At 37.6% G+C, this 27981-nt stretch overlaps 2 protein-coding genes across 2 annotated transcripts; both read right to left on the minus strand.

The window, feature by feature from the left end:
- On the minus strand, window positions 1-27981 carry LOC145814816 (abietadienol/abietadienal oxidase-like). Its single transcript, XM_082911755.1, has 9 exons — window positions 27295-27981; window positions 25872-26196; window positions 25386-25538; window positions 21667-21918; window positions 20153-20248; window positions 4342-4420; window positions 1155-1276; window positions 701-828; window positions 1-297 (listed from the first exon to the last, which is right to left on the minus strand). Exons 1-9 carry the CDS (start codon window positions 27540-27542, stop codon window positions 186-188), a joined length of 1515 nt encoding a protein of 504 aa, XP_082767881.1. The 5' UTR covers window positions 27543-27981; the 3' UTR covers window positions 1-185.
- LOC145814817 (uncharacterized) lies at window positions 18179-19607 on the minus strand. Its single transcript, XM_082911756.1, has one exon. The coding sequence runs from the start codon at window positions 19177-19179 to the stop codon at window positions 18274-18276; it is 906 nt and encodes a 301-aa protein (XP_082767882.1). The 5' UTR covers window positions 19180-19607; the 3' UTR covers window positions 18179-18273.

Here is a 27981-nt window from a genome sequence, read left to right on the forward strand (position 1 = left end):
TGTTAACAACCTTGTCCAATTTATTATTATTTTTTATTTCAAATATTTTTATTTTTTTATTTATATAAATTCAGCCTCATTGGTTTAAGTCACAAATTTTAATTTTACAATGATTTACAAATTATGGAAGGATAAGGGCATTAACAGTATGTAATGTATATAATGGGAAAATAACAATTTTATTTTCATTTTATTTTTTTCAACTCGTCGTCCCGTCTGGTTATTTGGATTTGAAAGCCATTCACTAATCGAGCTGAAGGAAAGAAAGACATCCGATCCTCCTTAAGTTGGGTCCACCTACCAAAATAATTTGCGGCAAAATAAGAACTTCATTTACAGCATAATTTCTTCACATCATCCACACAAAAAACAATATGTATATAATCCATCATATTTATAAATAAATAATGAGACCCACCATTAATTTTTGAATGTGATGTGCCCTACATGCACATATGGTGGAGTTTATTGTGTGGATCTACTAAGAAGTGGAAGAAAATGGTGAAAAGTATTTGGTGATATATATATATATATATAAACCCCCAAAAAAAAACCCATAATCTAAGGACATCTTTGTTTACAACCATTAATTAATGCAACATAATTTTTCTTAAGTTTTTTATTTTTTTATTTTGGTACTTTGTAAAAGTTTGCTTGTCTGTATAATGTTTTCCATTAGTATTTGAGGGATGAAAACAACCTGTATGTAGTAATGAAGTAATGAAGAAAGAGAGCAATTTGAAGGCGAGCCAACTCTGCCCCCGGACAAAATCGAGCTCCTCCTCCAAATGGAGCATAAAATGGACTGCTTCTCCAATTTCTCTTTTCCTTTATATAGGAAACAAAACAAAAACACAAAAGAAAAAAACAGCTTTTATTTATTTATTTTTAAGAGTCGATGAAAGCAAAGTTGTAATATGCAAACAATAAGTCTAGAAACAGATAAATCAAATACAGAACAAAACAAGACACAAAATACATCAATGGACACAAATTTTCAAAAGTAGGTCCCATCAACAAATGCTGTAAATCCTATCCATTCATGTGTTTTTGTGTCCGGTTCTGTATTCCTAAACTTACTATTATGTAACATATAGATATATATATACATAGTATAATTAGCGAATCTAAGTGTGCATCTCTGTCTGACTGACCTGAGTCAAAGGGTCCATCCATCTCCATGGATTGAAAGTGATTGCTCCTTCATACAAATTTTCATCTAAATGAACTGCTGAAAGAAATGGAACCACAAAACATCCTTTGGGAATGACATAACCTGCAGCCAAGCAACATAAATGAAAAGAGATTAATTAGTCAATTATTTGTTCTTACTAAATACATCTTCTATTTTTCTAATAAAAGGAGGAAAAAAAAAAAACATTCGAAATATCTTAAGCTTTTACAGAGAATAAACTAAATTATATATTTAGACTTTGTCAGAAAACATAATATTACCCTATTCCTACTATTTAAAATGTACTTAGAAAGAAAAAAAAGAACAGGTTAGAAAAACAACAACAATAATGTACACAACATATTTTGGCATGGTGGTGCATGTGACAAGGGAAAATGATATTTACTATTAATTAATATATTACTTTCGTTTCGTCTAGTACTAATGAGTTCAAATGAAAATATTACAATAAAACTCAATATCAGCTCCAAGACATTTTAAGTCAATTCCAAGCTGAATACGAGACGCAATGGCAACGTAACCTAATTATTGTAGGATAAATTTTTGTGTGTGAATAAGTTAGTTATAATATTGCAAATTCAAGCTTCTTCACCACCTATGCATTCCACCTAGCATTATCCATAAATATGAGTGAAAGCATTTAAACCATTATTTCCTTCAATAGGAGCTCAAAGAAGGGTTTATCATATTCGTATTCCTGATTATGTCAATTTTCTTTGGAAACTTTTTGTTATACTTGTATGTAGATATGCGTGCGTGTGTGTGTTTAAACTATAAGTTAATTTTAGCATTACTTGTACAAGAAGCTTTGCTAAGTGTAAAGTAAAAACCATGACACTCGCTTTGGTAGGTACCTCTGCATAAACTGTGTCTGCTAAAAATCTCTTGTGATGATTCTCCTTGTGGCAAGAGGGTTGTGGGCTAATTTAGCCACTACACGACAGAATTGGCTAAATTAGCCACAAACCAACAAAACACATTCAACCTCCGTTTGGAGCGTAACTTACATACAAGGAGGGGTGAAACTACCAAATTACCCCTGGGCTAATTTAGCCATTGCACGACAGAATTGGCTACTCTAAAAAGACTCCAATGTCAATCTAAAATCAAGTATATTTTCATCATTGAAATCACTGCCCCTCTCTCTCTCTCTCTCAGCATACTTTTTTTTGGTTTCAATTTTTAAAAATTATTTTTGTCCAAGTTTTCAATTCATATTTTTTTATTTTTAATGATTTTTTATATTTTAATCAATTTTCTTTTTCCATTTTATAGATGCACATAATCCAAATAAATTTAAAAAGTATAATATTTGTGAATTTTTTAATACAAAAAATACAAAAAAAAAAAAGAAAATTAAGTACATTTTCATATTTTGTTATATTTATTGATTTTTATTTTTTTTATTTTTTTTATAAATATTTTACTTTTTAAGTACATCTAAAAGGTAAAAAAATAATTAAAAACAAAGTAAAAAATAAAGTAATAAAAAATTATAATGTGCGACGTCAATTAAAAACATAAAAACACAAGTTGAAAACAACAAAAAACCAAAACAGACCTCTTTTTTTGTCATGTGCCAAGGCAATATATGATTTTTCACATCATTTTAAATAAATGACATGAAAAAACGTTTTTCCAAACAAACCAAACAAATTAAAAACAAAGTAAAAAATAAAAATATATAAAAGTAAAAAACATGAATTACCAGTTGCCACATAATTTTTTAAAAAAGGAAAACACATGAAAAACCGTTTGTGAAAACTAAAAACAAATTAATGTATACAAATTAAAAAAAATAACAAAAACGTAAATTAAAAAAAAACGACAAAAATACGCCTTATCAAAAAAAAAAAAAAGAAAAAGAAATTAGCATTTGCCACGTAATTTACAAATAAATAAAACACATGAAAACCCATTTTTGAAATATAAAAACAAATTAATGTGTACAAATTAAAAAATGACAAAAACGTAAATTAAAAAAAATAACGAGAAAAATACGTCTTGTTCAAAAATATTTTAAAAAACGTTTATACATAAAAACATAAATTACCATTCGCGACGTAATTTAGAAATAAATAAAACACATGAAAACTCATTTTTGAAAATAAAAAAAAAAAGTTATTGTATATCAATAAAAATAAAAAGACAAAAAACGTAAATTAAAGAACAAGAACTAATTAATGTATAAAAAAAGAAAAATGACAAAAACATAAATTTAAAAAAAAAAAAATCAAAATACGCCAAGTCCAAACCCAAAAGAAAAAAGAACAAAACAAAACAATTTCGGTCCACACAAGTTGACGTGGAGGACCAAAAGAAATGAGTTGACATGTAAAACACATATGAAGGGCAGTTTGGTAATTTACCATGAAGACACCTCACCAAAAAGCCAAAAAAACTAAAAAGCCCTTCCCAAACCAGGCTTTTTAACCCCAGGTTAAAATAGCAAAAAAAGCCAAAAAGCCAACCCACTTCTCAAACGGAGGCTAAGATATAAAAACAAGCTATACTAAAAACAATTGACTATGCAGCTTTTAAATTCGACATGTGAGTATGAATGTATAGAAGAAGAAGAAAGGACACTTGAATCATACAAATATATGTATATGTAAAAATTAAAGGACTAATTTCAATGATGGTCCCCAATGGCAATGTATATATTCTTTATAAAAATTGAAGGACTAATTACAACAATGATCCCCAATGTATGCACTCTATTGCATTTGGATCCCTCATATCACAGTTGCATAAATTTAGTTGAAATATGTCCGTTTGTGGTCCTTATGGCTGACGATGTTCAAATCATTAAAAGAAAAAAGGTATTTTGAAAAAATAAAAACCACCAAAAAAATCACATGAATGGTCCCTGATTTATGCCCTTTGTGGCATTTTGGTCCACAAAGTTGTAATTGCACATACATTAGGGACCATTAGGGTAATTAGTTTGTTGTTTCTTCCACAAATACCTTTGGTATGTCACATAAATACACATTTCATATTTCAGGGGCAAAATTTATGCAACCAGGACATGGGAGACCAAAATGGCATAGAATGCATACACTGGAAACCATTTATGTAATTAATCCAAAATTTAATACAAGTACACATAGAGAGCCACGTATATATATATATATATTTGTTACCTTGATATTCAATGCGTTCTTTTGCTTCTCTCATTAACCAAATTGCAATACCCCCCAGTCGAAGTGTTTCATCAATAACCTGTAAATACAATAATTTTATATGTTAACGCCATGTTGTATAACAATGCTACACATAATATATATAGTTCTTTCAAAAAGAAGTTTTGTTTAGATGGAGATTTTTATTACTGACGTGTTATGTAATATGTATGTATGAGGATTGCTATATATCAACAACAACAATAAATAACACCTTGTGTCCCACTCAAATGAAGTCGGCTACATAAATCTTTTTAGGACATTCTGCTATGTCAAGGGCAATATGCTCAATTAAATTAAATAGATTCATAACTTCTTTTAACTACCACACCATGTTAGTTTAGGTCTTCTCCTCCCCTAACATTTTCATTAATAATGTTGAGAAAGAATATGTTAAGATGGTTTGGTCATGTCACTCTTGCTTACCATTGCATCTTGACCAAACCACCTTAACATGTTCTCTCTCAACATATTTTAAATCGGTGCTAGTCCTACCATTTAACATATATATTCATTTCTAATTATTTCCTAGTCTTACCATACATCTACCTAAGCATTCTCATCTCAACTATACTCATTTTATAAACATGTTGTTTCTTAGTTACCTAATATTTTGTCTTATCAGTAAATTTTACCAAAACTCTTCACCTTCTATGTGGCTTCCATATAAAATTGTTGGTTTCTTTTTTTAATACAATGGGCCTACATATACATATAGAATTTGTTACATGAACATTGGATACATGAACAGTATAATAAATGCAGTTATAAATATCATCTCTCATATATATATATATAACTGGCGACTGGAGGCATGTGTGTTTGTCTTCACCACCTTTTGTCCAAGAAAGCATCAGCATTAAGCAAACATAAAGGAAGTAATGTTATAGTTGCATTGTCACAATTGCCAGTGTTAATATAATATTGTTAATTGTATAGCTTTCTTACTAATTGTATAGCTTTCTCTTTTTCTTTATGCTTTCGGTGGTAATGGATCATCATTTGGTATCCAATGTACATTTCTTCTCTCTATAAAGAGAGAGTTCATTTCTCTTGTAATTATGAAACACACAATACAGAAACATTTTGCTCTCTAGCTTCTCTCACTCTTGGCTCTCTAGCTTCTCTCTCAAACTAATCTTTCATGGTATCAGAGCACATCAACCTGTTCGAAATTTTTTCCTGAGTCCAACGGCACCAAGCCCGTTCTCAGAAAAGCCAACACGCGCCCACACGCGCCGCCCTTAGCCTCTGCGTGTCAACACGACCGCCACCACTCTCACACGCGCCCACACGCGCCAACTCCTGTCGCTCACTTCCGCCACGCGCCCACACGCGCCCACACGTCCGCGGCTCCCATACGCCGCGCCTGCTACCGTACGCGTACCGTGCGCCGCTTTGCTAGTGTGCACCCGCGTGCGCCAAACCAGCTACCGTGCGCCGCGCCTGCGCCTGTCTGCTAACGTGCGCCGTTGCCTTCCTGCTAACGTGCTCCTCCCTGCACTCTGCTAACGTGCGCCGCTGACATCATTGCTGACATCATCTCTGTCCAGCATACCTTTCCTTGCTATTTTCGACCTTCCAGACTCACTGGTACACTCTGTTTTACCTAATTTTGCTCCTACGGATCTATTTCTATTACTTTAACCCTACTCAACTAGTATTATGGATCGTCATGATGCCTCCCATCCCATTTCCGTCATTTTAAATGGTTCAAACTATGTTCTGTGGGCCCAAGCTATGTCCTCTTTCCTCAAAGGCAAGAAGATCTGGCGAATTGTCACCGGGGATGTGGCTAAACCAGTAAAAGACAGTGCCACTACTGAAACTCCTGTTCATACTGCTACATATGAAGACCGACTTGAGGAATGGGACAGTAAGAATTACCAAATCATTACCTGGTTTCGTAATACCTCTATTACCTCTATCAGTCTTCAATTTGGCCGCTTTCAGCTTGACTCTGTAACTACTCCTGCGAAAGACATCTGGGATTTTTTGAACGAACGATACCAGACTACTGGTCTTGCCCATCAATATCAACTTCAGAACCAACTTCACCGCATGCGCCAAGAATCCACTCAGTCCATTAATGACTTCCTTTCTCAGGATCAGGGGTGAGCAAGGGCGTCTCGATGGAGGAGGAACCTGTATCAAAATCAGCAGAGAAAAGATCGATGGAAGGATTAGTAAATAGTGCAGTAGTGGAAAGGCCGGGTAAGTGAAAAGAGGATAGTGAGGAAAACATTTGGTGTTCCCAGAAAACGACATGGCGGGAGATACGAAGACGTTTAGAGAGAGGATCCCAACAGCGGAAGCCTTTATGTTCAATGCCATACCCAAGAAAGCAACAAAGACGAGAGCGAGGTTCAAGTTTGGTGTGTTCATGGGATTGAAGTAGAACAAAGCAGGCAGAGCCAAAAACCCGGAGATTGGCGTACGGAGGGGGAGTGCCATGCAGACGTTCAAAGGGAGTTTGATTATGGATGACAGGTGTAGGAGCGCAGTTGATAGTGTAAACAGCAGTGAGGGCAGCTTCTCCCCAAAAGTTTTCAGGGCAGGAAGAAGAGAGAAGGAGAGTGCGAGTAGTGTCAAGAATATGCCTATGTTTCCGTTCAGCGCGGCCATTTTGCTGGGATGTGCCAGCACAGGAACGATGAGGCAATGTACCATGATGCTGAAGAAAGGAAAGGAAATCTGAATCCCGATATTCCATAGCATCGTCAGAGCGAAAAATTTTGATGGTTTTGGAGAATTGGGTGTGGACCATTTGTGCAAAACGATAATAAATGTGTTTAAATTCAGACCTATGTTTCATGAGAAAAAGCCAAGTAAACCGGGAAAAATCATCAATAAAAACAACAAAATAGCGGGATCCCCCCATAGTAGTAGTAGGTGAGGGTCCCCAAATGTCCGAATGTATAAGATCAAAAGGTGCAAGAGAAACAGAAGTACTTTTATTAAATGATAAAGCAGGTTGTTTGGCAAGTTGACAGGGTATACAATCGAAATTATCGGGAATTACATGACCCAACTGTCCACTAGAAACCAAAGACCTTAAGCGATTAACAGAAATATGCCCTAAGCGACAATGCCAAAGATGAAAGGGAGATAATGAGGAAGTAGATGTAGGAGCAGCAATTTGAGGAGAGGCAGGAACATGAAGGTGAATAGTTCATAGAGACGTCCATGCTTACGGCCGATCCCAATAGTCTGCCCTGTCTGAGGGTCCTGTACCAAACAATCAGTAGCAGAAAATGTGACAGTTAGACCAAGTTCACATAATTGACCAATGGAAATAAGGTTTAAGGTAAGAGCAGGGATATGATAAACGTGAGGTATGGATAAAGAAGAGGTGGAAACAGTACCAACATGACGAACAGACATGAGAGAACCATCAGCAGTATGTATTGAGGGAATATGAGGAGAGGAAGATAAGGAAGAAAAAATAGTAGAACTGGAGGTCATATGATTACAACAGGCAGAGTCAAAATACCAAGAAGAGTTACCTGGAATGACAGACAAAGCAGTAGGAGGAGGTGTACCAGATGGGGAGAGAAGCTGTTTGAGCATGGCCTCTACATCTGTTGGAGAAAAGCGAGGGGTAGATGGAGTAGGGGACTCAGAGAACCCGGCAGAGGTGGCAGTGTCAGTGTGATGAGACTGATTCCCGGAAGCAGCAGCAGCAGTGTGATGAGACTGATTGCCGGAACGGTGAAAGTTTCCCCGGGAAGAGCCACCGCGAGAGGAGTGGCTATTGGAGGATGAGCGAGAGGGATTGCGAAAACAATCCTGTTGCAGATGGCCAGGACCAAGTTTGTTGCAGTAGCGGCAGGATCTGACGGGGCAATGGACCAGGAGATAGGTTGAAGGAAGGCCCCGATTCTGACAGTAGAGGCAAGCAGTAGTCCGCTGGGGAAATGATGGCCGGGACGGAGGAGTGGCAAGAACAGAGTCCACATGATGAGTTTGAAGAGTACCGAGACGAGTCTCCTCGGATAGCAACTCATAAATTGCTTGTTCAAGAGTGGGCAATGGATGGCGATGAAGCAGAGAGGCGCGTACGGGCTCAAAAGATGAGGTAAGAGCCATGAGAAATTGCACCAACCTTTGCTGGTTGCGATGAATAGTAAATAAAACGGCATCTTCGGGGTCATGCCATGCTGGTTCGGAAAGAGCAAGCTGATCCAAAACAGAGTACATTTGAGAAAGGAAGTCATTAATGTCATCCATAATCAAACTCCCTTTGAACGTCTGCATGGCACTCCCCCTCCGTACGCCAATCTCCGGGTTTTTGGCTCTGCCTGCTTTGTTCTACTTCAATCCCATGAACACACCAAACTTGAACCTCGCTCTCGTTTTTGTTGCTTTCTTTGGTATGGCATTGAACATAAAGGCTTCCGCTGTTGGGATCCTTTCTCTAAACGTCTTCGTATCTCCCGCCATGTCGTTTTCTGGGAACACCAAATGTTTTCCTCGCTATCCTCTTTTCACTTACCCGGCCTTTCCACTACTGCACTATTTACTAATCCTTCCATCGATCTTTTCTCTGCTGGTTTTGATACAGGTTCCTCCTCCATCGAGACGCCCTTGCTCACCCCTGATCCTGTCCAGCCTGCTCTACCTGAAGGTCTACCTCTTGCTACCACACCTCCTTCTCCACCGGCTCTTCCTCTCACCGATCCTCCTCCGGGTCGACCACGCCGGGTAACTCAACCTCCTATCCATCTTCGTGATTATATTGTTGGATCTGCTGCCTTCTCTACTTATGAACCTACCTCCTATCGTGAGGCTTGTACTAATCCTCTTTGGCAGCAAGCTATGACTGATGAACTCCATGCCTTGGCTAAAGCTCATACTTGGGATCTTGTTGATCTTCCTCCTAGCAAGACTGCAATTGGCTGCAAATGGGTTTACAAAATCAAAACACATTCTGATGGCTCTATTGAACGCTACAAAGCTCGTCTTGTTGCCAAGGGCTTCAACCAAGAATATGGCATTGATTATGAGGAGACATTCTCTCCTGTTGCTCGGCTTACATCTGTTCGCAGTTTACTTGCTGTTGCTACTGCTCGCCACTGGGGGCTCTTTCAGATGGATGTCAAAAATGCTTTCCTCAATGGTAATCTCCTTGAGGAGGTCTACATGCAACCTCCACCTGGGTCCACTTTTCCACCTCATCAGGTTTGCAAACTACAGCGTGCTCTCTATGGTCTCAAGCAAGCACCTCGTGCTTGGTTTGCTACGTTCAGTTCTACCATTCTTGACTTCGGATTCACCTCTAGTTCCTATGACTCTGCTCTCTTTATACGGACTACTTCTCATGGTACTACTCTTCTTCTTCTGTATGTGGATGATATGATTATCACTGGTAATGATACAACTGGTATTCTCCACCTCAAACAATTTCTCCACCAACAATTTGAGATGAAGGACCTTGGTACTCTTAACTACTTCTTAGGCCTTGAAGTCTCTCATGATTCTACTGGTTCCTATTTGTCCCAGGCCAAATATGCATTCGATCTTCTGGCTCGTGCTGGTCTTACTGATTGCAAAACTGCATCTACTCCGATTGATCCTCAGATTCATCTCACTCCTCTCGATGGCACTCTTCTCTCTGATGCTACTCTTTATCGCCAGCTCGTCGGCAGTCTTGTCTATCTCACAGTCACTCGTCCTGACATTGCCTATGCTGTTCACATTGTCAGTCAGTACATGTCGGCTCCTCGCACTCCCCACTATACTGCTCTACTCCGCATCCTTCGCTACCTCAAAGGCACTCTGTTCCATGGTCTTCACTTCTCGGCTTCTTCCTCTCTTGACCTACGTGCCTTTTCCGATACTGATTGGGCTGGGGATCCTACGGATCGACGCTCCACCACGGGATTCTGCTTCTTCTTAGGGGATTCTCTTCTTGCTTGGCGTAGCAAAAAAACAATCTCTCACTGCCCGCTCTAGCACCGAAGCTGAATACCGAGCTCTTGCTGATACTACTCAGGAACTTCTCTGGCTTCGCTGGCTCCTTGCTGATATGGGAGTTTCTTCATCTACTCCTACCCCTCTCTACTGTGACAATCGGAGTGCTATTCAGATTGCTCACAATGATGTTTTTCATGATCGCACCAAACATATTGAGATTGATTGTCATTTCATTCGCCAGCATGTTACTTGTGGAACTGTTCATCTTCTTCCTATTGCTTCAGTCGATCAACCCGCTGATATCTTCACTAAGGCTCATCCTCCTGGCCGCTTTAATGATCTTGTTTCCAAACTCAACTTGGTAGATGCTTTCCCTCCTTGAGTTTGCGGGGGGCTGTTAATATAATATTGTTAATTGTATAGCTTTCTTGCTAATTGTATAGCTTTCTCTTTTCCTTTATGCTTTCGGTGGTAATGGATCATCATTTGGTATCCAATGTACATTTCTTCTCTCTATAAAGAGAGAGTTCATTTCTCTTGTAATTATGAAACACACAATACAGAAACATTTTGCTCTCTAGCTTCTCTCACTCTTTGCTCTCTAGCTTCTCTCTCAAACTAATCTTTCAGCCAGCAATGATGGATCTAGGGTGGGGGGGGGCACCCCAAAATTTTGAAAAATATCATATATTATACTAGAAATTTTAAAATAATTTAAAATTATAAAAGTTTGCACCCCAAATTTTTTTAGATAATTTCAAAATTATATAGAGTAGCCCTCCTAATTTTTTAAACTATAGAATAGCCCCCCCAAAGTCATAATCCTAGATCCGTCCTTGTTGTCAGTGTTATTGAAAGATGACAATGGTGGGAGAGTGTTCTTATGGAATCATAACTAGATCCACACATTTTGCAAGCTGCCTTGCAATAAATTAAGAAAGATGATCTAATAACAGCAAAGGATTCTTCAGGTTCCGGTGAAATATCATCTGTAATTAGAAGCACCCCATATAATTGTGAAGGATGTATTGCAGGAATTTTCTATGCCAAAACTACAGCCTTTAGATTAATATATTATAATATGTACACGAAGAAAAGCTTTTTAATTCCATAATTAAGCTTTACTCAAATATATTTTTCAATATTGTTTTGCATGAAACCATGGTGTAAGTAAAAATTTGTAGTTACAGAAAGAGGTCATACAACAGGCAACTAGGAAAGCGCATTAAGTGTAGTGGTACCCTCCCACAGTATTGGCTGGTGTTGGGTCTAATACCCAAATTGGGGCTCCCATGGTGGCATGACCTGTTGATCCATGTGATATGGATAAGATTTATTTGTAGTACACCTTACACCTTATCTCTAAGTATTTTATTGAGAGATTTTATCAAATAAGTAGCAAGCATTCTATATACTTGTGCATATAATTATCACATAAGGAAAAAAAAAACACCAACAAGAATAAATTAGCAAGCATTATAAAAAAATAAAAAATTAAAAGTAGACTTTACAAAATAATAAAAGAGATTTCGTCTATAACAAACATTTAAATGGAGCAAATTACAGTAATTTCTTCAAAATAAAGAACAAATAGAAGTATATATTAAAATTTAGAGGGGGCAAATTGAATACCTATATGATAAACCTATGAATAATAAATAAATAAACCTATACCAAAACAAAAATTTTGTAAAGTTGAGGAGAGGCATGTAGGCCCATGCTTCCTCCATCCTAGGGTGTATATCTCAGATATGTATAACATAATAAATAAAGACCTTTCTACGTATTCCTGATAACACTCCGTATGCATAATTCATCTATCTGTCATTACTTGGTTTGAGGGATTTGGATTTGCGCTTGACTAACTCTGAATTCGCTTTCACTTCCGCTAAGTAGTTGTTGTTTACATTGGTATCAAAGCCCTCTTAGGGTGCTTTCATGCACTATTATACTGAATAATTTTCTAAAACATGATTTAGATTGGCAAATCGCCTTTTTTGAATGGCTAGTTATGTGCATAAATCTGTATTTCATGCAAAAAATGGTGATTTTTGAAACATGTAAAAAGAGCCTATTTTTTTAAATGTTGTAGCCCAAATGATGATAATCAAATCTCAAAAAGTTACATTAAAAATTATGGAGTCATTTGGCAACAATTTGAGTCAAAGTTTGAAAACCATAACTTTCGCTGCATTTTTCTCCCAAATGCATTGGTTTCAAATTATGAAAAAAAAAATATATATATATATATATAAATAAGTTCCTTCAATACCTTTATATTGGCATATGTTTTTGATAAATAAACAGACTTTATTAAAAGAGCATCAAGAAGATGCAAAAGAATACGAAAGAGCCCAATTTGAGGAGACACTAAAAACAACTAAACAAAAATCACTAACCCATAACGTCATCTAAAAAATCTAGGAAAACAAACAAATCCTGATCTATCCTCCTTTCCAACCCTCTATATGAAGTAATTAAAAGTCGATGTTCGAGCCATGACACACTATGATAATCTTCTTGAAAGGTACGCCGATTGCGCTCCAACCAAACCATCCACATCAAATAGAAAGGCACCAACAACCAAACCCATCGACAATGATGCCCAACCAGAACCCCCCTTCCAACTACACAATAACTCCAAAACCCCCCTCGGTTGCCCTCAAGAAACTCCAAATATAGAACAAATAAGCCCTCACAGCCTCGAAGTCACTGAACAATGAAGAAACAAATGATCCACAGACTCCGTATCAGCACAACACATACAAGTCACAACACCTATTGACCAACACATGTCCATGACGAACCAAATTATCAATAGTGAGATTCCGTCCTAAAGCAGCCATCCATAAAAAGAAGACCCCCTTAGAAAGAACACCCGATACCCAAATACTCTTCCAAGGAAAAACCTACCCGAATACTTTATAATGGTATATGATTTGCAGGCATTGGTATTTGATGTTTTCCCAATCCGTGCACTCAATGCATGCAAATCATATACCATCAAAAAAGTATTGAAACAACGAATATAAATGGAGGTAGAAGCTGAAGTGTAGAAAATGCATGATTCTAGTCTCACCTGAAAGAGAGTGAGCTTCACCCCCCATCGTGAAGGTGTTGGATACCAAAATCAAGACCACCATTGAACTCAGTGTGAAAAACAGAGTTGACGCCGCAGTGAATGGACCACTGTGTAACGCCCCACTACTTGCTGGCCCAAATAACGTGTGGGTCAACCAACAATACCCAAAAGCTTAAGTTCAAGTTATTTAGTAGCAAGGTAGTGGTGCTATATATGCCCAAGATCACCCATGCAAACTTCCGATGTGGGACAGGGTGTTACAAACTCCCCCACTTATAAATCCTCGCGTCCTCGCGAGGGTCTATAATCAATCAGAATACCACGACAAGCTCGTGGCCAGCCCAGAATAAGTGGCCCACATGGTTGTGTGCATGGGTCGGCTTTGATACCATTTTTCTTTTGACTTCCTGAAGACCCTCTGTCTGTTGATGCTCCTTTATTTGTCCATGCTTTCTGTTCAATCTCATGCCCCTTCCGATTAGGGCAATCAGCTATCCTGTGCCCCTGTTGCCCGCAAGAGAAACAAGCCCCAGTATTCCAACGACACTCACTATCCCGATGGAATCCATTACACCTAGTGCATTGCACCCGATCATTCTTCTTATCAACACTACTACCCATAGTTCGACTTCCCCAACTCCCAACCGAAGAAGTGTTTTGTCTCTTAGCATTGCCCTTCGAATTGTTAGTTTGGAAGTTGGAAGAACTAGGCCTCTTCTTATAATTCTCTTCTTGGGCTCTGGTAAGGCTACTCTCAACTAGCAAAGCCTTATTCAACACTGCTCCAAAAGTAGGTAACTCGAAAGGAACCACTTGTTGCATAATGTTCGTTCTTAGTCCACCTTCAAACTTTCGTGCTCTGCTATCCTCATCTGCTTCAAATGCTGATGCAAATTTAGACAACTTCGTAAACTCAGCTTCATATTCTGCAACCGTCTTATTCCCTTGCTCTAACTTCAAAAATTCCCTCTGTTTTTGTAGACGAACACTCCTAGGGAAGTATTTCTCATTGAATGCCTTCTTAAACCTTTCCCATGTATAGGGGTTGGCATCATGCTCGTGTATGCGCTTCTCCATCTGCCACCAATCATTAGCTATCCCTTGTAGCATAAACGTAGCATAGGTCACCTTCTGATCATCCGTACACTCAAAAACGGGAAACAACTTCTCCATTTCTGTCAACCATTTTTCAGCCTCCAAAGGGTCTGTGGCTCCGTCAAATGCCAAGGCTATCTTCTTAAACTCGGTAATGTTACAACGTGGCCTTGGTTGTGGCCCAACACCTGGCTGCATCCGCTGTTGTTGCTCCATAAGTCTAGTCAAGTTATTCCCTATGGTGGTTTGTTGTTGCACCACCCCGGCCAACGTTTGAAGCACTTGAACCATTTCAATTGGATTGGGGATTGCAGCTTGTTCTTGGTGTCCAAACTCTTGCCCCTGATTTCCTCCGACTGCTTGAGAACCACTACCATTATTAGTCACATTCCCTCGCCGATTGCTATTACCAGTCCGTCGATTCGTTTGACCCCGGCGTGTATTCCTAGCCATATTTGCCAATGTCTCCTCATGTTCCATTGCAACCTAAATGCATCAATAATAAAATCTCATCTTATTCTATTCTCAAGTCCCTATAACAAGTAAATAAAAATAACATTATATCAAATTATAAGCGTTCCCAATCCTATATCTACCCAATCTCACCACTATTTTATACCAGCCTTTAAAAATTACAACCTGGCTCTGATACCATTTGTAACGCCCCACTACTTGCTGGCCCAAATAACTTGTGGGTTGACCAACAATACCCAAAAGCTTAAGTCCAAGTTATTTAGTAGCAAGGTAGTGGTGTTATATATGCCCAAGATCACCCATGCAAACTTCCGATGTGGGACAGGGTGTTACAAACTCCCCCACTTATAAATCCTCGTGTCCTCGCGAGGGTCTATAATCAATCAGAATACCACGACAAGCTCGTGGCCAGCCCAGAATAAGTGGCCCACATGGTTGTGTGCATGGGTCGGCTCTGATACCATTTGTAACGCCCCACTACTTGCTGGCCCAAATAACGTGTGGGTCAACCAACAATACCCAAAAGCTTAAGTCCAAGTTATTTAGTAGCAAGGTAGTGGTGCTATATATGCCCAAGAACACCCATGCAAACTTCCGATGTGGGACAGGGTGTTACAGGAGGGCGGCACATGGGATCCATCCACAGGGTGGACCCCGCTACATAAGCATGGCTGCGGAGTTGGGTTTTTCCTAGTGTCTCACACACGAGCCAAAGGCATGTGGCCACACGCGTAAGGATGCGTCGAGGTTCCATTTGGCAGGTCGTCATGACTATTCAACTCAAGATTTGATTTCCTTTTTTTCTTTTATCTTTTTTCTTTTTTTTTTGTAATTTTCCAGCAATTTTTGAAAATTAACAAATATTTATTTATGAAATTAAACAAGAAATAAACATTTTTATTTCGTACTCGAGCAAGTGAAAGTACGTGGAGTACTGGGTTGGCACCAAATTTTAGGATGTTGCTCTTGAGAATGTATACTAGCTTTTTGGCATGGGTGGTGTGCATTTCCAGATTCTGTTGAATTTGTTTTGATGCAAAATTAAATTTGCAGTTGAATAAATGCCGGAAATTTGAAAAATTGATGCATATGATTCATGGACTTTACAACATGGATACAGTTTGTGATTATCTTGCTATGTTGTACACGGTCCAGTATGGGTTCTGATATATGATTTCATCAATTAGGTTTTGACCCTTCTGAATAAATTCTAAATAGAGAGAAAAGAACTCACAGCCCTAATGGCCCCAGTGACATATTGGATTCAATTCTTCTAGACAAATCAGAGAGATCAATGATTTTTTTATTTTTTTGGAGTACATGAGAAGAACATCTGATAGATGAGTTACCTAAAGGGAAGGGGAAACAGGAATGGTAGGGGTAGCAATATTGACCTGAACACATGAACACGCCCATTAATAACATGTTTAATCTAGTATAAACTTGCCCAAATTGTTAAGCAGGTTGTAAACAGTGTTGAAATTGAATGTATAAAGAGAAATAGAGAATTGTATTATTGATGTAATATTGATTAATGTTATATTTATTACAATGATTCATGATTCCTATATATAGAAGAGGGTGAGTGTGTAGTAGGTAAGGAGTAGGTGAAGTGGAGGTGGTAGTGGTGTAGTGGGTTAGGTTTAGTGGAGTAGGTGAGGTGGTAGTGGTGTAGTGGGTTAGGTTTAGTGGAGTAGGTTTAAGTGGGTGAAGTAGGTGATAGGTTTTAACAGCCCCCCGCAAACTCAAGGGGGATAGGAACTAGCCAACTTGAGTTTGGAGAGAGTAACAAAACAAGAAAATAAACTGATAAATAAAATAAAACAGGATAGGAGACACTGTATGGTCGTGTCAGACCGTTGTAGAAGACTGTATGGTTATGGCAGACCGATGTAGAAGACACTAGCTTGTGGTGTCATAACGTTGTAGAGGACATTGTATGGCGGTGTCAGACCGATGTAGAAGACAGTTTATGGGGTCATGTCGGACCGTTGTAGCAGACAATGTTGTGACAGTTGTTGTGACAGTTTACAGAGTCTTGCTGGACCCTTGTAGAAACTAACCGGAATCAATGTCGGGACAGTTTACAGAGTCTTGTCGGACCCATGAAGGAGCTAACCGGAATCAATGTCGGGACAGTTTACAGAGTCTTGTCGGACCCTTAAAAAATACACTGTATGATGGTGTATATAGGCTGCCCAAATATATATATATATGGATATATATAGTGAGCTCTCAAAAGTCGCGCCCTCAAAAGGCGCGCCCACTTCATCAAAAAGCGTGCCCGACAGAAAGCGTCGAGCCATCAAAAGCTGAGCCGGAGACGCGGCGAGGCACGTGAGCGACAGAGTGGCGTGTCGGCCGCGTCGTCAGTGTCGATATAAACCAATGCGGAGGCTGTGGAAACCAAACCAGGCTGAAACCTCTGACCTTTGTCAGACTGCAACACTCTGAAAATACTTTGGATCCAACCCTTCTCTAAAAAACTCTGCGTTTTCGGAAAGAGAAACTTTGTAACACTTTATAGCCCAGAAAATGGCCTCTTCTTCCCGAAGTCTGCTCACTCTCTTTCCAGACCTCAATGAGTCAACAAGAGAGACAACTGGTGCGGTGGCCAGTGAACCTCAACCAAACACCTCTGGTTTTGCTCCGTTGAACTTTCCGATGCGGTCGGTGGAGCAAAAAATGGCGGTGCAAACTGATATTGAGGCCAATCAGTATACTCTGAAGTCATGTGTGGAAACCATGACTGCGGTCACAAACTTGTCGCACCGGCTGCAGAGCAGGACAAATGAGGTGCAACAGTTAAACTCCCAGCTGGCTCTGCTCCAACGCATGTATAAGGATGCGCGAGCAGAGATAAGTGTGCTAAAGGCAGAAAACAAGGAGCTGAAGCGGAAGGCCACCGTGATGTTCCGATTTGGAGGTCCACCATATGCTGTAGTGGAGGAGCAGGGTGGAGTGAACGTGCTCGGTGGAGTGGGAAACACGGAGGCAACACCGTCAAGGACCGCCCAGGACGGAGGCAAGAAGAAAAGACCGGCGGAATAGGCGAAGAAGTGAGGTCGGTGGGTGGCCGTCGGCAGAAAAGAAAACAAATCTTTGGGTGTTTGTGTTTTGGTTTTTTTTTTTTTTTTTTTTGTGTGTGTAAAATTGTGATCGGAGTTGATCCCTGAGATGAATAAAATATGGTTTGGTGTGCAAAGCTATATATATATATATATATATTTTATTGTGAAAAATGGAACACAAAAAAAAAGATAAGATAAATAAATACAAATTCTATTTTGTGGTGAGGGAGTCGGTGAGGGAGGTGCAAAAGGTGATTAAAAGAAATAAATAAAGAAAGAGTGTGATGATGGATATGGGTATAGATGTAATAAAGGAATGAAAAGAAAGAAATAAATAAAGAAAGAAAAGAAGAAAAGAAAATGGGTTTGTGAATCTGTGCAATATGTTATAATAAACATATATATATAGAGATATATATTAAAATAAAAGAAAGTTGAGTGGGTTGATTTAAAAAAAGGATTGTGGGTTTGAAAGTGGAAAATAAAGAAAAGAAAAGAAAGGGGATCATGTGGTGAAAGAAAAAGGAGCTGTGGGTTTGAAAAAGTAAAGTGAGAGAGGAATTTTGTTGCAAGTTTTCTGACTCTTCTCAAAAACAACACAGCAGTGTTAAACTCCACAAATGCCTTCTCTGGATCTTGATTCCTCAGAAAATTCTTTCCAGATTTCAAATGGGAAATCAATTCATGCTTCCTTGGATCAACAATTACTTCATTTTCTTGTATTCTACCACTAACAGGAGCATAACTCAGAGTGGGGGCATAAGACTCGATCTTTGCTTGCCTTCTTAGTGCTGCATTGATCTGGCGCAACTGCTCATTCAGCCGTTCCAATTCTCCTCTCCTGTGTCTTGCAAGCAGTCCTCCAACTGTGGCCCCTACAAGGGCTACAAATAGCAGTAAGGGCATGTCGAAAGCAGATCTATCAGCCTCACATGTTTCTGCCAGAGCTTCAAAAGGCATACGCAACATCAAGGCATTAGTGACAATAAGTGCCACGGCTGGGGATCTTACAGGAACCATCACCTGAGCAACTAAGTCTTCCAGAGTGGTGTCATAATCTACTTGTGTATGGACAGTATCACAAGTTCCTTCTGATACAGAGGTGTTGACATCATTTACTCCTGTAAGCATAGACCGACTGCCTAGCAGTGGCAAAGACATGGAGTTTGAGAGGAATTTGGCCGGAGGAAGATGAGCGGCGGTGAAATACGGCGGCGGAGTGAGGGCGTGTAGAAAACTTTAGCGGAATTTGGTTGAGGTCCGGCGGACGGCTAAGGTGAGGTTGCCGCCCGCCGGTGAAGCGAAAATATTAGGTTCTAAACCTGCTCTGATACCATGTTGAAATTGAATGTATAAAGAGAAATAGAGAATTGTATTATTGATGTAATATTGATTAATGTTATATTTATTACAATGATTCATGATTCCTATATATAGAAGAGGGTGAGTGTGTAGTAGGTAAGGAGTAGGTGAAGTGGAGGTGGTAGTGGTGTAGTGGGTTAGGTTTAGTGGAGTAGGTGAGGTGGTAGTGGTGTAGTGGGTTAGGTTTAGTGGAGTAGGTTTAAGTGGGTGAAGTAGGTGATAGGTTTTAACAAACAGGCTCAAATGAATCCGCTTTATATGAGGGAAGAGGAAAGGAGGATGAGCCACCTAAAGCTAAAGGGAAGGGGGGAGTGGGTGGTGAGGAATGGAAGCTGCATTAAGACTCGAAATGCAAACCAAAGGCTTGGCAAAGGATGCTCTGTTCTTTAGTCTCCAATGACACAAATTTTGAATCAAAGCAAGTGGCTACAAAATAATAACTTTTAATATGTTCTGCAAGTAGCATTTTCATGAAGCAGCCAAGGGCACAACTGCAACGAAGATGAACAAGAAAAAAGAGAAAACTATAGCCAAGTTTCCCCCATACAAGGCAAAGAACAAATACCCCACCCTTCTATATTATTTTTGTTCTATTTTTTCCCTTTGATTAACAGAAACTCCATGATGGATTGTGGCTGCATCATCCTTGCCTTGGCTTCAATAAAACTAATTAATTCATAATTCATAAGAGAAGGAATAACAAATAACATTTCAAGTTGACAAACTATGTCAAGTGGAGAGATGAAACAAAAGCAAAAAAATGAGAACTTACACATTGAGTGAAAGACATTTGTTTGTAATCTTCCCATGTTAGCATATCTTCGCCATCCAAGTAGCTCCTTTGACTTATTATGCTTTGTTGCTCATCCTATTAAAATTTTAAGTAACAAATATGAGAGAGCGGCTACAATTTGCAAATGCATGTAGTAAATTATGCATATGTAGTTATTCTTATATCCCATTATCACAAACTAAGATGTTGGATATGGGAAGCTTTTGTTTTGGTAGTATCTAAAATTACCAAACCAAAGCTCAAACTACAAAATAAATAAATGAACATCACAGACTTGATAACACTAATTAATTGTTCGCACTTCTACTTTTTTTATATATACTAGAATGATGGCACACACTATGTGTATGTAATTTACTACTCCCCTATCAATCATTTATTTATTTTAAATTCACTTTTTCATTAACCACCCTACTTTTTCCCTCAAACCCACTTTTCCCTTTTTAGTTATTGTTTCAATTCCACAAAAGGTCAATCCCTCAAAAAGTGGCATTTTGAATTTAAATCTTATGTATATAGTTGAAATTTTCATCTTGCCCCTACTTGACAAGCTATTGTCTTTTAACACCAAATGGGGTATTTCCTGTCAACAATAGTATGGAATCTATGAAGTACGGATACTTCAAAAAAGGTGCCATACGAGTATCAGATACGGATACATGTCCGATATAGCAGGATACGTATCGGATACGACAAATAAGTATATGATTTTTTTTAGATTTTTTTAAAATTTCGGATACGGGAGGGATACGCAAAGGATACTTGAGGGATACAGCAAGATACGTAAGGATGCAAGGGAAACGCCACATAAGTATCCAAATTTTTTTTTCTAATTTTTTATTTTTTATATTTTAATATGTCAAATAAGTATATAATTTTTTTTCCAATTTTTTAATTATTTTATATTTATATCTTTCAATGGTCAATACTCACTACTCTCGTTATTTTTTCTTCTTCTTTTTTTTTTTTTTTCTTTCCATTTATCTATTAAGCTACTTTATTTAATTTTTTTCCCACTTTTTCTTTTTTTTTTTTTTTTTTTGTTTCCCTACACTGTTTTAATGTAAGTATTTCTTTACCAAATTTTTAATTGTAAGAACTTTAATCTTAGTATTTCTTTATTTAATAGGAATCCCTCTCTGTATTTATTAATTTGCTTTAGGTTTTATTTTCAAGCATATTACATTATTAAAATTATTAATTTTTTTTTTTCTTATGAACGTATCCCCACTCTACCCATATCCTACTTTTTCAGATTTTGGCGTATCGCCGTATCTGTATCGCTATATCCCATATCCGTATCCGTGCTTCTTAGTATGGAATGGATCCCCATTTGATGGGACCTAAGGCTTGGTTTGGTTTGGTTAATGGTATGGAATGGATATAGTTGTTGATGATCATGATGATTAAATTCCTCTACACTAACAAGGATCCGTTTAGAAATGTATTTTAATTAAATACCCTCCTCTAGATTAGGGGGTTTATAGAAGTACCAGTAATTGCTTCATGGCCCTGGGACACTGAGTGAGGAAATAAACAGCGAAAAGCATGGTCTTAGCCGTTGTTTCATTTCCAGCAAAGAGAAGGTTGATGATGAAATCTGCAACTGCATCATCAGGTATGCTTTCTTCCTCTAACAATCTTCCAAGTACACCATTATTATTACCAACTACCCCTGCCAGTATGGCTTCTTGTCTCTGCATCTCTATTTTGTTGTTGATTTTTCTTATTATAATCGCCCTTGCCTGTTGTTGATCATGAAGCACAATTTGTCAGTGAGTCATATCTTGTCATGTATCCTTGGTAAAAATTGGCGATATTTGCAATGCCCACTCGTCTTCTTAATTGAATGATGTGGACCCCTTGCTTGTGTACTTTAAGAGTGAGAACATGATACGAAATGGAAATTACAAATATCATTTTCCTTGTATACAATTTGATTAACGACAAGACATCCTATAATAATCTATACTGATCAATCAAAACAGAGAAAACAACTTCTTTCAATATTTTGTTTAGAAGGTAAAAAATACAAGTGACCCATTAATAGTTGTAATGTTAGTACAGGAAATCAATCAAAGCTTCATCTTCACATAATTCTACGGATATAATGTCAAGTTCTCATAGCATGCACATATATCAACATATAAATAAAAGGAAAAAATATCTAGATAAACTTATGATGGAACCAATTTAGGAAACATATTTCATTAGAGAGAGAAAATCCCAAATGGGTACAAGAGCACTTAGCTCTGAAATATTCAATATCAAAATATCATAAATTGAATACTAAAGGGGCCTAACCACTTATTTATAAAATAAAAGACCCAACTAACTCTAACTAACTTTTATGATACTAAAACATAACCACCATCCTAATTCTAACTGCATCAACTTAATGGAGGAAAAAGCACAAATCTGCATCCCTGCTACGCTGGAAGAGGTGAAAAAGGTGAACAAGGATGCAGCGCAGAAGATGAGTGAAGATAACGCACTCCAGCGCGTTGCCTGCGATATACACGCAAACAGCCAAACTTTTGTTTGGGCTTCTTTATTTTTACAACCTAATATTCCAGCCCGAATGGACTTGAAACTATATTGCCACAACATGGAGCTGGCAAACTAAACCAAACTAAGCCGTATGTCCCAATCAAGTGGAGTCGGCCAGATGAATCTTTTTTCGCCATTATACTCTATGAATGGTTGTATGCTCATTTAACTTAAATATCACTCTTCCTTACCGTTGCATCTATAAGTCTTTTTGTACTTGACCAAACCATCTTAGCTTATTCTCTCTCAACTTATCTTCTATTGGTGTTACTTCTACCATTTCTTAAATATTCATTTCTAATTCTATCTTTTATAGTTTTACCACTCATCCACCTAAGCATTCTCTTCTCAGCTACACTCATTTTGTAAAAGTGTTGTTTATTAGTTGCGCAAAATTTTCTTCTGTAAAGCATCATCGGCTTTGTAGATGTTCTATAAAATTTTCCCTTCAGTTTTGTTGGTATTCGTCGATCACATAATATACCAGACACGCTTCTCCACTTAATCCAACCTACTTTAATTTTATGCATCACATCATCTCTAACCTCACCATTCTTATTAATAATCAACCTAGGTAACAAAAATGATTATGTTATCTCCTGGTTTTCAATCTTTACTTCTCTATTATTTCTATTTCTATTGTTACTAAAGTCACATGCCATATATTGAGTTTTATTTTTACAAACTTAAACACTTTTGACTTGAGTGCTACTCTCCAGATTTCTAATTTAGTATTAATTCATTCCTTGGTTTCATCATCATTTGTGACAACATACAACATAGGACATCATCTCACTAAAATCTCGAAGTTGAGCTTTTCCCAATAGGATCTTGCATTGTGGGTTACTATTTGAGCAACAAATTGCCTCTCCATTTTGTGAAACAACGGGCAAAAAAAAAAAAATGGAAAAATGAAGGTGTTGAAAGCGTTTACACTTGATAATGGCTTGTCATATTTAAATTTCAAGATGAGCAAACTTTGGACAAAACTCTCAATAATGATCCCTACCACTTTGGTAGGGAACTTCTAATTATTAACTAGTGCTATTTGGAGGTGCAATTAAGAGGCAATAATTCTCTAGCGTTCCCATTTGAGTGAATTTTACAATGCGCCATTAGAACTATGGACAAAGGAAGGATTGAGCTTTGTGGCAAGCACCATTGGGAAACGATGCAACTACTCAATTAAGGAAAAGTATCTTGTATGCTGGAATTTGTGTCGAAATTCAAGCTTCCTAGGACATTCCAAAATCTTTCAAGCTTGACTTGGGCTATGGGGAGCCCTATGAAATTATAGAGGAACCCCTTGGAGGCCCAAAAGGTGTGTTAATTGCAAGACTTATGGTCACTATCAAAGTGCTTGTCCTTCTTTGCAGCAATATGCAAATACAATCAATCAAGAATAGACAAGAAAAAAGGCGGTGCACAAAGACCCCGTGAAAGATTGGGTAAAGGTCCAATCCAAAAAGGACGTTGGGAAGTATATTGTTGTCCAAGCAACCAGGGTAGTAGGCCCAACAAAGATTCTCCAGCCATTAGCACTAACATGTTTGGTGGTTTTGACTTTCTCCACGTTTTAATGTGATGATAATATTGAAAGTTTACCCAATTCAAGAGATGAAAGGAAGAAGAAACTAAAAAACTAAAATCACAACTGTAAGCTGGCTCGAAGGAAAGCTTTTTCAAGTTGCAATCCTAATTCTCGCAAGCATGGGCAAGAAGGTAGCAAGATTACTTAGCTAACCTATCCTCTCAAGTTGAGAGAGAACGTTTTTTCTTTATTAACCTAGGCTCTCGAGCTATTAGAGTTTACTTTTTAGAACATAGGACTCGCTGGTTTTTGGTTGCTACCCTTGGAGTTTCCCTTTAAGATCTTGTATTAAGATTGTAAATCTTCTCTTTTAGATAATGAAATGCTCACTTACCAAAAAAATATATATATTGTTCGTTCTATATATGGTAGACATTGAACCATTATTCCGTATAAGAATTACTTTCCTCAAAGAGTGTCTATCATGTATGTATATATAATTGATTTGATCTGAAGTAAGAATTAGATGCAAATCTTATTTAATTTTCTTTAATAAACTTAATTTCTCTACTAAAAAGGAAAAGCACACATGCACATGTATAAAGTTCAAAAAAATTACCAAATGATGAACAACTATCTATCTATCTGGTTTAATTTGTGAATCATATATATTCATTGTTGTGACTTCGTAGCTACCCCTATCAGGTGGCCAAAAAACTGGTGGCATTTCTAATATGATGATTTTTCAGGTGCTGGCATCTAGCAGGGTCAAGGCCAAATGGCTGGGATGGCTTCTATCCAAATCATTGGAGGGTGGTGTTTGTGTATTCTGGGAAGATGGATGCCTTTTTTGTGTGTGTTTTTGTGTGACTTTTGATTTGTTGCGGATTGTGGTGATGTTTTTTTATAGGAAGAACTCAGGTAACTAGTTCTCATGTATGGAAGCTAAGATGCTTGTTGTAATACCCCTTATGCAAGTCTTCAATTGTAGCAAGGGTTGGTCCTGTTGTTTTTTTAGGTTGGTGTGGATTGATGATTGAAGGATGTTATTGGGTGTACATTCGATTTCTGTTATCGATAAAGTAAACCTTTTTGCTGATAATAATAATATTAAGAATTGTTGTCGTGTACCTTCATAGCAGTGTGGTAAGCAAAACCTGGCAAATTGATGGGAAGAGAAAGACAGCCGTCCACAAAATCAGAGAACAAACGAGCCATCTCATCCACTTCCCCTTCAGTCTTTGACACCCCCAGTAGTTGATTCACCATCAGATTTATAGCTACCTGCAGATCATCACGCCATCATGTAAAATTAATTCAATTTAAATGCATGCATGAAATTAGATAATTAATTAGCCATAGCCATAGCCAAAGCCAAAGCCAAAGCTGAAGCTGCAGCACACATGAGACAATTAATTAATGAAGAGCACATGCATTTTTAATGTACATATACTTACTGATATACATAAATACATACATAGTCATTAGCACATACTCTCAGTTGTGGGCCAATAGCTATTTGTAATAGCCAAAGCCAAAAAATACCTATTGGGTGACAAGTGATCACCATAGCATTATTAATTAGGTAAAAGTCTTGTAGTAGCTTTATATACTTGCCTTTCTGCAAACATCCTGAAGAATGATGACCTGGTTGTTTTGGAAATTGTTCAAAGTCTGAAGCATAACCATTTGAATGTCCTTCAAGAAATGGAACTTGAGTTTCTCTAACCGCATCATGTTGGACGCAATGCCGTGAAGCTTCCTCTGTTGCTCTCCTTGCACTGTGATCACCCCATTTTTTCCCACTAAATCTCTGAAAGATTTTGGGTAGCTGGATTGGAATAGCTTCCCCTCATTTTGCATTACCCATCGGTTAAAGCTTGGATCAGCTGATACCACAGCCCATTTACCAAATAGACTACATGAGAATATCTTCCCATACCTGCAGTTTTGATGTAAGGGAGATGTATAATAGCAGAATTTGTAGCGACAAAATACCAAAATTCTTTTATAATTCTGTTGATTTCCAAAGGAATACCAGAATTACTCAAAGTTGATTACCTCCAAGGCTTACATTGGCTTACATCCTATATCTAATGAAAGCAAAATCCTAATAAGATTAGGAAACAAACAATTCAGTTAATTCATTTTTAATCATGCCTAAATCAAAGAACATTAAATATATATATATATATATATATCAAAATAGACAGCAGTGAGTAAAACTCAAATTTAGATACTAAAAATAAACGTGTCAAAACAAACAGCATTTGAAACAAAATTTTATAGTAAACGTTACAAGCAAAACAAATATTTCCTGAAACAACAAAATTGCAAAATCAGAGGCATAAAACAATGGAATTTCTCCAAAATCCACCTTAGGTCAGAACAAAGTCATGACTATTGCCCATGGACCGTTTTAGATTGAACATGGGGCTTTCAAATCAAATTCAGTAATGTCAGGCCGAACCCAAATTTACAATGTTTCCATTAAACGATCAAACTATTCAAAGTATTGGGGCTGCCACCAGGTGAGCATCAAGCTTGAATATATAATATTCACTCTCATCTTAATTTAATTTGCTCACTAGCTTCAACACGCAAATATATGGGTGTGTATAATGAGTTGTCCATTCATTGATGTCAAACTCAATAAATTTTGGTTAGTCAGCTACTGATAAATGCCTTTGGTTAGGCAATTACCGATAAATTTTGCGCTCAGTATTGATGACTAACTCGAGGCTTATTTATAATATCTAAAATGTGGATAGTTGTTATTGAGTTTTATTTCATTTCTTAAGAATTGTGGGTTTTAACTAACTACATTGGATTGCAGCATGAAGTTCATTAGAAACAAAAAGCAAAACAAAATAAATAAATAAATTTGGACCCATAATCTAGTTCTTCATATCAAGTATACCGATTAATTTTGAAGTAAAACTAGAGAAAATATTGTGAAAATTAGAAAGCGAGGGTGAAGCACATATATATATATATATATATATTGTTTTAAATGTGGAGAAAAACGTATAGGAGGTACCTGAGAACCTGTTTTTGAACAAAACGAGGTGGATGAGAACTTGCAACAGCATTAAACCAGTTGAAGCTGTCTCCAATCAAGGGCCATCCTCTTCTTCCAGGGGGCAATTTATGAGCTCCTTTTGTAATTCCCTTGTTTCTCTGCTTATTTATCACCCATTTTGCAACAAACATAATCATCAACAATACTACTACTACTACTGTTCCAATGCCAATCATCATCATATAATAAGCCCATGTTTCTCTCATCTTCCCTTCCCTTCCCTTCCAAGACACAGAGAAAGAGAGACAGAGAGAGAGAGAGAGCTCCAATCCAATCCAATCCAATCCAATCCAATATGAACAATGATGGATCACAGAACAGAAGAATCAAGTTAAAATCTGTTCTCGGATCAAATAAATAAATAAAACATATTAATTAATAAAACTAATAGTATAGCATACATGGTTGGTAAACGAGCTTCGTTGACCCTTCAAGTCTACTAGACACCCACGTCTAGCAAAATTTGTTGTGTGACTTGATCATTCCAACTATAATATTGTGGGTCAATGCTGTCGACAGTTACATAAAAAAAAATGATTCATTAAATTCTATGGAATCTTACTTATAGTGATGGAACAACTCCTAATTCTGACAGCTCACCCTGATTACAACTCCGCCCATAACATAACCCACAAATTTAACATC

The sequence above is a fragment of the Camellia sinensis genome, unplaced genomic scaffold (genome assembly GCF_055761805.1).
Source record: "Camellia sinensis isolate YWXY unplaced genomic scaffold, ASM5576180v1 Unanchor13, whole genome shotgun sequence".
NCBI classification, from domain to species: domain Eukaryota; kingdom Viridiplantae; phylum Streptophyta; class Magnoliopsida; order Ericales; family Theaceae; genus Camellia; species Camellia sinensis.

Bases quoted from the DNA above. Each gene is read 5' to 3' on its own strand.
- LOC145814816 (XM_082911755.1), bottom strand. From the start codon at position 27,542: ATGAGAGAAACATGGGCTTATTATATGATGATGATTGGCATTGGAACA. The intron at 21,919-25,385 runs GTACACGACAAC...GATCAACAACAG, and splicing joins CTTACCACACTGCTATGAAG to GCAAGGGCGATTATAATAAG. The intron at 20,249-21,666 runs GTACTTCTATAA...AAATTTTAATAG, and splicing joins GGGCCATGAAGCAATTACTG to GATGAGCAACAAAGCATAAT.
- LOC145814817 (XM_082911756.1), bottom strand. From the start codon at position 19,179: ATGTCTTTGCCACTGCTAGGCAGTCGGTCTATGCTTACAGGAGTAAAT.